At 40.2% G+C, this 14,572-nt stretch overlaps 1 protein-coding gene across 2 annotated transcripts in view; it reads left to right on the top strand.

Annotated features, from left to right (window-relative positions):
* Positions 1–14,572, top strand: part of NSMAF (neutral sphingomyelinase activation associated factor) — a 214,950-nt gene that overhangs the window by 140,125 nt on the left and 60,253 nt on the right. For both annotated transcript variants that reach the window (XM_078785018.1, XM_068127973.2), the window contains 5 exons: positions 3,050–3,170; positions 5,528–5,659; positions 12,819–12,861; positions 12,992–13,197; positions 14,277–14,388. In XM_078785018.1, coding sequence (XP_078641144.1) covers positions 3,050–3,170; positions 5,528–5,659; positions 12,819–12,861; positions 12,992–13,197; positions 14,277–14,388 — 614 coding nt within the window. The remainder of the gene's footprint in view (positions 1–3,049; positions 3,171–5,527; positions 5,660–12,818; positions 12,862–12,991; positions 13,198–14,276; positions 14,389–14,572) is intronic.

Here is a 14,572-nt window from a genome sequence, read left to right as displayed (position 1 = left end):
AAGAATTACCCTTTAGAATTACCGTTTAGAACCTTCAAGAATTACCCTTCAGAATCTTCAAGAAATACCCTTTAGAACCCTCTAGAATTACCCTTTAGAACTCTCTAGAATTACCCGTTAGAATTACCCTTTAGAACTCTCTAGAATTACCCTTTAGAATTACCGTTTAGAACTCTCTAGAATTACCCTTTAGAATTACCGTTTAGAACCCTCAAGAATTACCCTTCAGAATCTTCAAGAAATACCCTTTAGAACCCTCTAGAATTACCGTTTAGAACTCTCTAGAATTACCCTTTAGAATTACCGTTTAGAACTCTCTAGAATTACTCGTTAGAATTACCGTTTAGAACTCTCTAGAATTACCCTTTGGAATTACTCTTTAGAATTACCCTTTAGAACTCTCTAGAATTACCCGTTAGAATTACCCTTTAGAACTCTCTAGAATTACCCTTTAGAATTACCGTTTAGAACCCTCAAGAATTACCCTTCAGAATCTTCAAGAAATACCCTTTAGAACCCTCTAGAATTACCGTTTAGAACTCTCTAGAATTACCCTTTAGAATTACCGTTTAGAACTCTCTAGAATTACCCTTCAGAATCTTCAAGAAATACCCTTTAGAACCCTCTAGAATTACCCTTTAGAATTACCGTTTAGAACTCTCTAGAATTACCCTTTAGAATTACCGTTTAGAACCCTCAAGAATTACCCTTCAGAATCTTCAAGAAATACCCTTTAGAACCCTCTAGAATTACCGTTTAGAACTCTCTAGAATTACCCTTTAGAATTACCGTTTAGAACCCTCAAGAATTACCCTTTGGAATTACTCTTTAGAATTACCCTTTAGAACTCTCTAGAATTACTCGTTAGAATTACCGTTTAGAACTCTCTAGAATTACCCTTTGGAATTACTCTTTAGAATTACCCTTTAGAACTCTCTAGAATTACCCGTTAGAATTACCCTTTAGAACTCTCTAGAATTACCCTTTAGAATTACCGTTTAGAACCCTCAAGAATTACCCTTCAGAATCTTCAAGAAATACCCTTTAGAACCCTCTAGAATTACCGTTTAGAACTCTCTAGAATTACCCTTTAGAATTACCGTTTAGAACTCTCTAGAATTACCCTTTGGAATTACTCTTTAGAATTACCCTTTAGAACTCTCTAGAATTACTCGTTAGAATTACCGTTTAGAACTCTCCAGAATTACCCTTTGGAATTACTCTTTAGAATTACCCTTTAGAACTCTCTAGAATTACCCGTTAGAATTACCCTTTAGAACTCTCTAGAATTACCCTTTAGAATTACCGTTTAGAACCCTCAAGAATTACCCTTCAGAATCTTCAAGAAATACCCTTTAGAACCCTCTAGAATTACCGTTTAGAACTCTCTAGAATTACCCTTTAGAATTACCGTTTAGAACTCTCTAGAATTACCCTTTAGAATTACCGTTTAGAACTCTCTAGAATTACCCTTTGGAATTACTCTTTAGAATTACCCTTTAGAACTCTCTAGAATTACTCGTTAGAATTACCGTTTAGAACCCTCAAGAATTACCCGTTAGAATTACCGTTTAGAACTCTCTAGAATTACCCTTTAGAATTACCGTTTAGAACTCTCTAGAATTACCCGTTAGAATTACCGTTTAGAACTCTCTAGAATTACCCTTTGGAATTACTCTTTAGAATTACCCTTTAGAACTCTCTAGAATTACTCTTTAGAATTACCCTTTAGAACTCTCTAGAATTACCCGTTAGAATTACCCTTTAGAACTCTCTAGAATTACCCGTTAGAATTACCGTTTAGAACCCTCAAGAATTACCCTTCAGAATCTTCAAGAAATACCCTTTAGAACCCTCTAGAATTACCGTTTAGAACCCTCTAGAATTACCGTTTAGAACTCTCTAGAATTACCCTTTATAATTACCGTTTAGAACTCTCTAGAATTACCCTTTGGAATTACTCTTTAGAATTACCCTTTAGAACTCTCTAGAATTACCCGTTAGAATTACCCTTTAGAACTCTCTAGAATTACCCGTTAGAATTACCGTTTAGAACCCTCAAGAATTACCCTTCAGAATCTTCAAGAAATACCCTTTAGAACCCTCTAGAATTACCGTTTAGAACCCTCTAGAATTACCGTTTAGAACCCTCTAGAATTACCCTTTAGAACTCTCTAGAATTACCCTTTAGAATTACCGTTTAGAACTCTCTAGAATTACCCTTCAGAATCTTCAAGAAATACCCTTTAGAACCCTCTAGAATTACCCTTTATAACACATTAGAAATAAATACAGTGGATTAGAAAGGTTGTTCTTCATTTTTAATGGATGGATGGATGGATGAAAGTCAAATATTGAAGCAGCTTCACCGCCTCAAAATGTAAACTTTCCACCATTGGGTGATTAATATAATCGTTTCTCTGTGAAGAAAGCGCAAAACTTTTCCACATGTAATTGGAATGTTGGACCATTACCAAATCCAAGAAGGTTTTATTGGAAACCAGAGCTTGTAGATTTGCATGGTACCGAGTGAAGCCGAAGCCGCTGCCATCCCACCATGCTGGTCCAAGTGCTTCTTGCGCAATTGCATCGGAGTCTAATTAGGCTGTGGTTACGGTGGTTGGTCGGTTAATGGTGCGTTCATCTCTGTCGTTTGATTGTTTCGGCAATTAAAATGGAATTAGAAAAGCAGGGCATGGTAATTATCACTTATTTTACTTTAAGTGAGGAAATATATTTGTGTCAAATTTGCCATTTTGTTGCACAAACTTATGTGTCCAATTGAAAACGTGATTAGCCCTTTAGGCCTCCATTATTGACAGAGTTGCATCGTTTCCACATCCCCAAAACCTCAACATGCTTGCATGATGTCATCTTGGGTCTTCAGCATGTCTAGTATCATGGTATCCTGTGCTCACGGTGATGTCATCTTGGGTCTTCAGCATGTCTAGTATCATGGTATCCTGTGCTCACGGTGATGTCATCTTGGGTCTTCAGCATGTCTAGTATCATGGTATCCTGTGCTCACGGTGATGTCGTCTTCTCTTAGCTCATCCCTGAGTTCTTTGGCAAAGATCCGAGTTTCCTGGAGAACCGATTGGGGCTTCATCTGGGTGTGCGTCAGGACGGGCAGCCAGTTCAGGATGTGGATTTGCCACCGTGGGCATCTGGTACGTCGGTTTAAACCTTCCAAATATATTCATTTCTCTTTTCTACATAGACATGCCTTCTTCATAAACCTAGTTTTCCGCTGATGTACCCATCGACATGGTTACTTACCCAAGAGCCTCGGACACATACATCCTGAAAACTCAGATGTTTAGTATGGTTCCCGGAGGGAGGCATTGTGCTTAGTCTTGGTGTCCGTGGTGTCCCGCTTTTTGAAGACTAGGTTTCCCATTATTTTTTTAAATTATTTAATTCAGCATTTCCAAATATTTAATTTTCCCTCAATTTTTAATTATTTAGTTTTCATTTATTTTATTTTATTTTCCGATTTCCAATTATTTAATTTTTCTATTATTTCAATTTTTTCAATTTTTTCGATTTTCAATTATTTAACTTTTTTTTTTTTATTGCTGTATGTATTTAAAAAAAAAAAAATTTCAATTAAAGTATTTTATTTTTCAATTCTTTAAATATTTTTCAATCTTCAATTAGTTAATTTTCCATTGTTTAATTATTTATTTATTTTAGTCGTGAGACAGAATTTCAAGTGCTCCCAATTGACTAATATTGTGATTTGGCTATACCGAGAACCATTAGCCATCTGCAATCGCAGCCCTATAGTTGTTTATGAAAATCCTCCTCGTTACCCACTTGAACACCGAACCCTGGTGTTGGGCTAGCGGCTAGGGTGCCAGCTTAGGATCCTAGGATCCTGGGTTCGAATCCCGGTCGATCGCTGAATTAACGCCAGGGGGGTTGACTCAGCCTGTCATCCTTCCGAGGTCGGCTAATTGAGGACCAGTTCACTGGTAATTCCCTGTTTGTCGTTAAAGGCGGCAAAAAGGGTTGGCGTCAGGAAGGGCATCCGGCCGTAAAACATTGCTTCAAAAAGGGGACCGAAAAACAACAACAACCACGGTTCCCGAAAAAGGCCAACCCCCGCTTGCGGGGAAAAATGGCCTCTAAAGGTGGTTTTTTTTTTTTACCCACTTGAACACCCAGTTTGTTTGTCCAAGTAATTCTCCGAAAGGAAGCCATGCTCACTTTGCAACTTCACCCAGAGAGAGAGAGGCATGTAAAGAGCCATCATGACCAAACAGCACCCAAAGTGGCATCCAAAGTGGCACCAAACAGCATCTGTGGTAGGCCACAAAGTAAAGGAACTCCTCGTCCGATGTCCGTGGGGTCGATAATCAGAATAAAGCAGTCGTTGTGTTGCATGCCGGAAACTCATGAACCACATGTGGTTTATTTGATCGATTTTGATATTCAAAACGTAAAGCGTACCCGTGCTATGAAGATTGCAGATGAGTAAAGACTTGTTTATCGAAGTTAGTGTTTTTTGAATGAGTGACCGTCATATATTGAACATTATTTGCACCTGTGTACCCATGATCCCATATTGCTAAATAGCATCATTTATTTCCGGCCAGCAGGAGGACAATCCTCCAAAATATTATATTTTGATATGAATAGTATTCTGTGAAATGCTCACTATACCACAGTATTTATAAAGCCTGGTCCTCAATATGACTTCCTTATGTTGTCTTCAATATCAAATTAACAATATCAATCAATGTATGCAACCACAGTTCCCGAAAAAGGCCAACCCCCGCTTGCGGGGAAAAATGGCCTCTAAAGGTGTTTTTTTTAATCAATGTATGCAATTAACTCCACCTTCAATATTCAATATCAATATCTTTTTGGACTGGAAACCTATTTGGAATTTAGCTCGAGTTCAACTTTGACACTGACTCTCTTGCATACAATCTTGCCGCATAATTGTAGACGTTTGATAACATTGATGGATTCCATTTGTCGATGAGGAGGAGTGTCGCTGAAGCTGAAGGGAAAGGTGTATGCTGCATGTGTGAGAAGTGTTATGATTTATGGGAGCGAGACATGGGTAATGAACGTAGAGCAGCAACGAAGGCTGGAAAGGGTGGAAATGCGAATGGTTCGATGGATGTGCGGAGTATCGTTGAGAGAGAGGAAGACAAATGATGAATTGCGAAAGATGATGGGAATATTGCCTGTGATTGATGCTGTGAAGAGGAACAGGTTGAGATGGTTTGGTCATGTGTTGAGGAAGGATGAAAGTGACTGGTTGAGAAGAGTGATGGAAGTTAATGTAGAAGGAAGTAGAGGACGGGGAAGACCGAGAAAGACTTGGCTAAAGATGGTGGAAGAAGAAATGCGGGCAAGGGGGTTAACAAGGAGAGATGCAGAAAATAGGGCAAAATGGAGAAGATTGTCATGGGGACCGCAAGGCTAACCCCCACTCTAGCAGGGAAAATGGCCTTAAAATGCATGTTGTTGTTGTTGTTGATGGATTCCATTTGTCCATCCACCACTGCAGACTCGGCAGACTTTCTGGAAAAACAGAATGATGCACTGGAGAGTCCTTTTGTCTCACAACGCCTCAATGACTGGATAGACCTTATCTTCGGCTACAAGCAGCGTGGTGATGAGGCTGTGAAAGTACATAATGGTGAGTCCCCCATACCAGCCCCTTTGAATGTTCCCACTCACTCCTCCCCGTGACCCCTCCCCCCACCCCACCCCCTTTCCATGCACTCTGACACTTCCACCTTCCACTTCCCTGGGATATTTTAGTCTGTCCCCCCCCCCCCCTTACTCTCTAGATGTTCTGTCTACCCCCTCCCCTCCCTGGGTATACTGTGTCTCACCCCTCCCCCTTTTTTTGATATACTGTTTCCTGGTTGCATTGACCAATATTTTATACTTGGGGATTGTATTATATACCTTTTGATAGTAGGTACCAAGTCCATCAATTCCCCCTCCCGCTCCAACCCGATGGCTTCAATCCTTTCCCCACTCCAAGCCTACAAACCCCTTCCCCAGTCCCTGCCCCACAACAACTCCTCAAGCAACCCCCCCATACTCCGCCACAACTACTCAACCTTCCCCACCCCTCCACCTCCCATCCAATCAAAATTCCTCAACCCCTTACTCTCCCAAACCCCAAAATCTCAACCTCTCCTCCCAACTCTGTCACATCTTTGCTCCCCCACCCTCTCCGAACCCTAACTCTCTGTCCTCCCCTCCCACCCTCTGCCCACTCATAAAAGCAAAAGGGCATTCTTGCATGGATCATTGCAGTATATTTATTATTGTGTCACCACAATCACCGAGTTTAAATTTGTCTTACTTGGAACCTCCTTATCGTTACTCAAAAAAAACGGCTATCTCAGTATAATTGTGGTGTATTCTGTGTCACTGACAATCTCGCGAAAAGCGTTTTTTCCACATTTGGTAAAATAATTAATTAATAAATGAAATAAAACCCACTTTTGATTCCCCCCGTCCTACTTTTCGTCGCCTCCAACTTGCTACGTATGTTTATTTACGTCACTTTATATGTGAACTACATGTCCATGCACAGGTGAAATACAGTTTGTTTATAAATCATGTACTTACTATTCAGTCTTGAAAACCCGGGTGAAAATTAAAATAACAGGTTGAAGTTTTTTATTTATTAAAGACTTCAAATATTAATCATGACTATATGTTCTTTCCTCTGCGTACCTTTCTTTAATGATACACGACGAGTTGTTCAGTTTTTAAATGTACGTAAACTCAGCAGTACTCTTGATTGTACAAAAGTTTTCTTTGGGCGGTGTATAGTAGACCACTGTCTTGATCATTCCTGACAAAACATGCATTACCTCATTTCCACAGCAATAATCAAAACGTGCCCTTCCTTCTTCAAAAGATATCTTTATTTCATGATAGAAGACCCATTTGTCAGTCTTAAAATGTACACCAGAGGCCTGAAGCCTGAGACCAATACAGAGCAAACAAAATGGTGGTGATTTGATTTTTTTGAGGAAATAATTGAGGGTGGAGCCAGTAAAGCTCCGTTTGCCTGTGTATGACATTTGGACATCTTGCGTTAGATGCTGCAAGTAGAGTTTTACAAAATGGTTGCTGCCAATTCATCAGATTCAGAAATGATGTAATGTACACAATTTATTTACTTCACATAACATCTCGCGAAATCTCGCGAAATCCGCGAAATCTCGCGAAATCCGCTAAACCTGGTGTTGGCTTAGCGGTCAGGGTGTCAGCTTAGGATCCTAGGATCCTGGGTTCGAATCCCGGTCGATCGCTGAATTAACGCCAGGGGGTTGACTCAGCCTGTCATCCTTCCGAGGTCGGCTAATTGAGTACCAGTTCACTGGTAAATCCCTGTTTGTCGTAAAAGGCGACAAACAGGGTTGGTGGCAGGAAGGGCATCCGGCCGTAAAACATTGCTTCAAAAAGGGGACCAACAAACAACAACAACCACGGTGCCCGAAAAAAGCCAACCCCCGCTTTGCGGGGAAAAATGGCCTCTGAAGGTGTTTTTTTTTTTTTTTTTACATAACATGTGAATTCATGTCCATGGGAAATACTTTGTCATGTGTAATTACATGTAATATAAAATGTGACTTCAAGACCTCAAATCTTCCACACTATTCTTGCACTCTTGCACATCCCCCTACCGCCCCCCCCCCCTCTCTCCTGCCCCCACCCCCCCCCCCTCTCTCCTGCCCCCACCCCTCATTACACACACTGCACAAGGGAGAGGAAGAGAGGAGGGAGGGTAGGGGGAAGAAGGGATAGAGGGTGGAGAGTGACACTTCTACCTTGACTTGAGAGGAGGAAGGGGGGAGAACCTGCCTTGACTTAGGTACTTCTGTTGTCCATTTTTAAACTCAAAAGCATCAAATACACTTCGCTTTACAAATTCAAAAATTGCTTTGAACCAAACGGTATTATTTAATAAATATTGTATTTCATAGTTAGTCCACATATACAATTTGTTACAGATAAAGTTTTTTGAAGTATTGTTTAATTCCATAGTTGGAAAAGAGTTGACTCACCTTAAACAAACTCTTTATATACACCCTGGGAATGTGAAAAAATATAATATACTACAGTTCAATCCGTAACTTCAGTATTCAGTGTCTGTACTTTTACTAAGTAATAATAAATAACTAATTCCCTAGTAGGGAACCTGTACTTTTACTAAGTAATAATAAATAACTAATTCCCTTGTAGGGAACCTGTACTTTTACTAAATAATAATAAATAACTAATTCCCTAGTAGGGAACCTGTACTTTTACTAAGTAATAATAAATAACTAATTCCCTAGTAGGGAACCTGTACTTTTACTAAGTAATAATAAATAACTAATTCCCTAGTAGGGAACCTGTACTTTTACTAAGTAATAATAAATAACTAATTCCCTAGTAGGGAACCTGTACTTTTACTAAGTAATAATAAATAACTAATTCCCTAGTAGGGAACCTGTACTTTTACTAAGTAATAATAAATAACTAATTCCCTTGTAGGGAACCTGTACTTTTACTAAGTAATAATAAATAACTAATTCCCTAGTAGGGAACCTGTACTTTTACTAAGTAATAATAAATAACTAATTCCCTTGTAGGGAACCTGTACTTTTACTAAGTAATAATAAATAACTAATTCCCTAGTAGGGAACCTGTACTTTTACTAAGTAATAATAAATAACTAATTCCCTAGTAGGGAACCTGTACTTTTACTAAGTAATAATAAATAACTAATTCCCTAGTAGGGAACCTGTACTTTTACTAAGTAATAATAAATAACTAATTCCCTAGTAGGGAACCTGTACTTTTACTAAGTAATAATAAATAACTAATTCCCTAGTAGGGAACCTGTACTTTTACTAAGTAATAATAAATAACTAATTCCCTAGTAGGGAACCTGTACTTTTACTAAGTAATAATAAATAACTAATTCCCTTGTAGGGAACCTGTACTTTTACTAAGTAATAATAAATAACTAATTCCCTAGTAGGGAACCTGTACTTTTACTAAGTAATAATAAATAACTAATTCCCTAGTAGGGAACCTGTACTTTTACTAAGTAATAATAAATAACTAATTCCCTAGTAGGGAACCTGTACTTTTACTAAGTAATAATAAATAACTAATTCCCTAGTAGGGAACCTGTACTTTTACTAAGTAATAATAAATAACTAATTCCCTAGTAGGGAACCTGTACTTTTACTAAGTAATAATAAATAACTAATTCCCTAGTAGGGAACCTGTACTTTTACTAAGTAATAATAAATAACTAATTCCCTAGTAGGGAACCTGTACTTTTACTAAGTAATAATAAATAACTAATTCCCTAGTAGGGAACCCTTCCTTCCCTCCCTTTTCTCCCATACTCTCCACACTTCTCCACCTCCTCTCCTGCCTCACTCCTCTCTCTCATCACTCCTCTCCTCACTCATCTCCCCCTTTGCTCCTCTCTCTCCCCTCACTACTCTCCACCCCTCACTTCACTTCTCCCCTCACTCCTCTCCTTCTCACTCTCCTCTCAACCCCTCTCCCCCCTCACTCCCCCTTTCCCCCACCTCTCTCTCTTCTAACTTCTCGCCACCCCTCACTCCTCTCCACCCCTCACTCCTCTCTCATCCTTACTCCCCCTCTCCCCTCACTCCTCTTCACTCCTCTCCCCTCCCTCCACCCTACCCTCACTCCTATTCACCCCTCACTCATTTACCGACTATGAAAAATGAAATCGGATGGTGAATTAGAGTCGAGATAAAGCCATGAGGGAGCCTGAATGGACTTTGTAGTACAGGCCCTACCATAATTTCATTTAAAAACACATTTTGTGCAATTTTCTTTCCATTTTTTGCAACCAAATCTTAACCCATCTTAGTGGCTATAAAAAATGAAATCAGATGGTGAATTGGAATTGAGATAATTAAAGCTGTGGGGGTAGCAGCACGAGTCTAACAACAGAGGCTTCTGAGGTCTTCACAGCAAACAAAATGGTGGAGATTTGTTTTTGAAGTCCCTCCCTCAATGGGGGAAGCCCTTCCTTGAACAGACGCCGGACAAACGGACAGGCCTACTGGAGTAGAGTATTATAGTGTTGATGAAGATGTAAGCTTGCCAACACCATTTGCATTGACCAACATTTCGTAATACGTAATAACCGCGATTATGTGGCCACCTGTTTTATGTGGCCACTGTAAACACTAGTTTCTATTAACTAACATTTTGCATTTTCTTTTTTGCCATGTATTTTTTGTTCTAATGTACAATGTTTTCCACACACCAAAGGTCAAAATGTCAACGTTTTCATGAGCATTTGGAGAACACAGATTTTTCACCCCGTTATTTTTTGGAAAACACAGATTTTTCACCCTGTTAACATTTGAAAAACATAATTTTCACCCTGTTATCATTAGGACAATACAGATTTTTCATCCTGTTTGCATTTGGAGAACACAGATATTTCACCCTGTTAGCATTTGGAAAACAGATTTTTACCTCCGCCGCCAAAGGTGGATGGAGGTTATGTTTTTACCCCTGTCTGTCTGTCTGTCTGTCTGTCTGTCTGTTTGTTTGTCTGTTTGTGAACAAGATATCTCAAAAGGTTGTGGACGGATTGGGACGAAATTTGGCGGAGATGTAGCGTATGTGACAAGGATGAAATCATTCGATTTTCGTGAAGATCCGGATCCGGCTACTATAATTTTAAAAGTGATTCTTCACCATTGGGAGATCGGGCCAAAAACGATACATAGCAGGATATCTCAAAAAGTTATGGATAGATTTGGATGAAACTTGTTGACAGGTTGGATGTGTGACAAGGAGGAATCTATTCAAATTTTGGTGATGATCTGGATCCGGATCCAACTAGTATAATTTTTTAAGAGATTCTTCACCATTGAGTGACATGACCAACCAGGCAGAGGTATGCTCTCTACTGAGTGCCGTTCTAGTTCACCCTGTTCGCATTAGGAAAACACCGATTTTTCAACCTGTTAGCATTTGGAAAACACAGATTTTTCACCCTGTTAGCATTAGGAAAACACCGATTTTTCACCCTGTTAGCATTAGGAAAACAGATTTTTCACCCTGTTAGCATTAGGAAAACACCGATTTTTCACCCTGTTAGCTTTAGGAAAACACCGATTTTTCACCTTGTTAGCATTAGGAAAACACCGATATTTCACCCTGTTAGCATTTGGAAAACCGATTTTTCACCCTGTTAGCATTAGGAAAACACCGATTTTTCACCCTGTTAGCATTAGGAAAACACAGATTTTTCACCCTGTTAGCATTAGGAAAACACAAATTTTTCACCCTGTTAGCATTAGGAAAACACAGATTTTTCACCCTGTTAGCATTAGGAAAACACAAATTTTTCACCCTGTTAGCATTAGGAAAACACCGATTTTTCACCCTGTTAGCATTTGGAAAACCGATTTTTCACCCTGTTAGCATTAGGAAAACACAGATTTTTCACCCTGTTAGCATTAGGAAAACACAGATTTTTCACCCTGTTAGCATTTGGAAAATACAGATTTTTCACCCTGTTAGCATTAGGAAAACACAGATTTTTCACCCTGTTAGCATTTGGAAAACACCGATTTTTCACCCTGTTAGCATTAGGAAAACACAGATTTTTCACCCTGTTAGCATTTGGAAAACACCGATTCTAATCCATTTCCTTTACAACCTGCTGCATGAGGCATGACTACTAATGATAAAGCCGATTGCTGAATTAATGATGAGTCTTCTTCTTCAGCTATCCCTCGATTGAAGAGATAAATAACATTATGGTGAAGGTGACCAGAGGTGAAGTGAGATTTGATAAATACGACAAACCTTTGTGTAAGTTTATTTAAAATCCTTTATTAACCTGATTACAGTACTGTTGTTGGCAAGGATAATGAGGGAGCGGCCAGGTATTGAATCTGCTGTCTAATCGTCTGATGCCTTGAAATATCTCACTTTGGGAAATCCCCCTTCCCTCTCTCCCTCTCATCCCCCTGCATAGTTTGTGTATTTTATTATGAACTAGCAGAGTTACCCGGCGTTGCCCGGAAAATGAAGTCAGTCACGCAATTTCGTTTTGATATCCTGTTTATTTGTAGTGGGCTTTTTATAGTCAGCGGAAGCCACGCCCCGCTGCCACGCCCCTTGGGCACGCCCCTAGTCTAAATCTGATGCGCCCATGTTTTTTGTCGTGAAAAGTTACTGCCCCCCCCACCCCCCATGGACCCTTTCCCCCTCCCCCCCCCCCCCCCCCAATGGACCCTCTCTTCCCACTCTAAGTCACTTCCTTAGGCTGTCATGAGGCACAACCGAGCAGACGTTCACAAATAGGGATATAAAATAGATTGCAATGCCCTGTAACACTGGAGCAGGTGCTGTGCACATTTGGTTTGATGTATGGTACTCTTTATGAGCGTCGGTGCTGCCGAAGCAATTTCTTGGTAGGGCTTATACTGGGTAGTTTCTCATTGCCTTCCAAATGTTGTTTGTTCATGCTCGATCCGCTTAAATGCTGAGCATCGAGCAAGGAAGCAACACGTTTTTAAGTCTTTGGTTATGACTCGGATATGGATTTAACCACCTTCGTCCCAGACTCAGAGTGGATGCTCTATCCATTATGCCACTGAGTCTGATCTTGTACATATTTACAAAGAGAGATTTGAGGTCCAACGCCCCCACCCTGACCCACCCCTCCTTCTCCCTCCCCTCTGTTGTTTCATTTTCAGTGTATTTGTTAAAATCCGTGTTACCTGTTTATCATTACAAAACCCGTTACTGTGTGTTTAATACAGTTTTCCACCCTCTGACATACGAGGAAAATGCTGATTTGGACAGGTAACTAAAAACTCCTCATCCTCACCACCACCACCACCACCTTCCTCACCTCCACACAATCCAGCATAAGTTTTTTTTTTTTCCTTTTGTATCTGCCCTGGTGTGTATTAATTTGTCCTGTGGCCTGTAGAAATGGTGATGCTACGCAGAAGGTTGCAGTGCTAACTCAGATCCTGGAGTTTGGCCAGACTCCGAAGCAACTGTTCACGACTCCTCACCCCCAGCGAATGACTCCGTTTGCCCTTGAACGTTGGCCACACTCCCAGAGATTGCCTTCAAGTGGGAGTAATTCTAATCATCATGCACAGTCATTGGAAGGCCCTGAATGCTCCAAAGGTAAGATGTCCGTGAGATGTTTTATGTAAAATAGCAACATGAACGCTGCGCCTCCATGCGATTTACCCGCTCGTCATGTAAACGCGTCATTTGCTGCATCTTTGCTACGGGTACATGTATAGCATTTGCTGTGGTAGTGGTCGCCATACAAACACCTTGTGATGATGCTTCTTGTGATGTCCTCGTTACTTCCGCCACCGAAAGTAGACAGAGGTTGTGTTTTCACCCTTGTGTGTCTGTTTGTTTGTCTGTAAGCAGGATATCTCAAAGTGATGGATTGATTTGGATGAAACTTTGTGGACAGGTTGAGTGTGTGACAAGGACGAATTGATTCGATTTTGGTTAATGTAAGGATGCAGACCTGACCTATCAGTGGGTCTGATGAAAAACAAAAACAAAAAAAAAACATGCAGATCTGACCTAAAAAATAAAGAAAAACACCATCTCTTGTCTTCCCCCATCAAACCTTGATCTTTTCTACCCCCGTTAATTTACCCCAGATCCACTTTTAAAAAATTCCGACTTCTTTCCTGGAAGTCCTAGCAGTGTCCACGTGTTTTATACCTCTCCCACCCACCCCTCACCACCCTTCCCACGCCTCCTTCCCCCAAGCCCACTCCCTCCCACAGATCTCCCGATGTCCCTGCTCTCAAATGTTGTACTTGTGCGCTTCCCCCTCTCTCCCCATCTTGTCTCCCGCTCCCTTTATTTCGTCTTATGTGTCCGTTTGTTTTTTTTTCTCGTTAATCTCAGCTCTTACACGAGCCTTGACCTTGTATACAAAAAAATAATAATAATAATTACAAAACGTAAACTGTTCATCCTGGCGGAGGTATATTCTCTAACGAGTGCCATTCTCGCTTCCGATTGTGAAAAATATGAACATTTCACTCATCCATATCCATATCTCAAAGGTATCTTGCCAGTACCACATCTCACCAGTGATTTGTCACTGTCACCTTTACCCTCTGCTTCATCCTATAATTATACACTTTAAAACACACAAAATACAAAAACTGGACATGTCCTCCCATCTCAAATGCGCAAACGCTCAATCACGAATGAATATGGTGTTCCAGATGATTTTGGTGCAAACTCATCATTTGAGGACCTCACCGAGGACACCCGAGTTTTGGTTTGGAGCTCATTGGATCGTCTCCAGATTTCCTCACAGCACAAGATACATAAAGAGTAAGTTCGATGGTTTCTCCAAATTTCACTAAATGTTCATTTTCATTATGTTAATGAATCCAAGTTGATCGTCTTTGGGTGCAGTTTTGATGTAATCCATCGGTTGTTATTGTCTGTTCGCGTTTTATTATCCCTTCCGACGTTGATGACGATTTATTTTCTTTTTAATGAGTTACCAATAATG

Source organism: Myxine glutinosa, chromosome 9 (assembly GCF_964187855.1).
Source record: "Myxine glutinosa chromosome 9, kmMyxGlut1.1, whole genome shotgun sequence".
Taxonomy (NCBI): Eukaryota; Metazoa; Chordata; class Myxini; order Myxiniformes; family Myxinidae; genus Myxine; species Myxine glutinosa.
The sequence above is the reverse complement of the archived record's forward strand: the minus strand, read 5'-3'. Positions and strand labels throughout refer to the sequence as shown.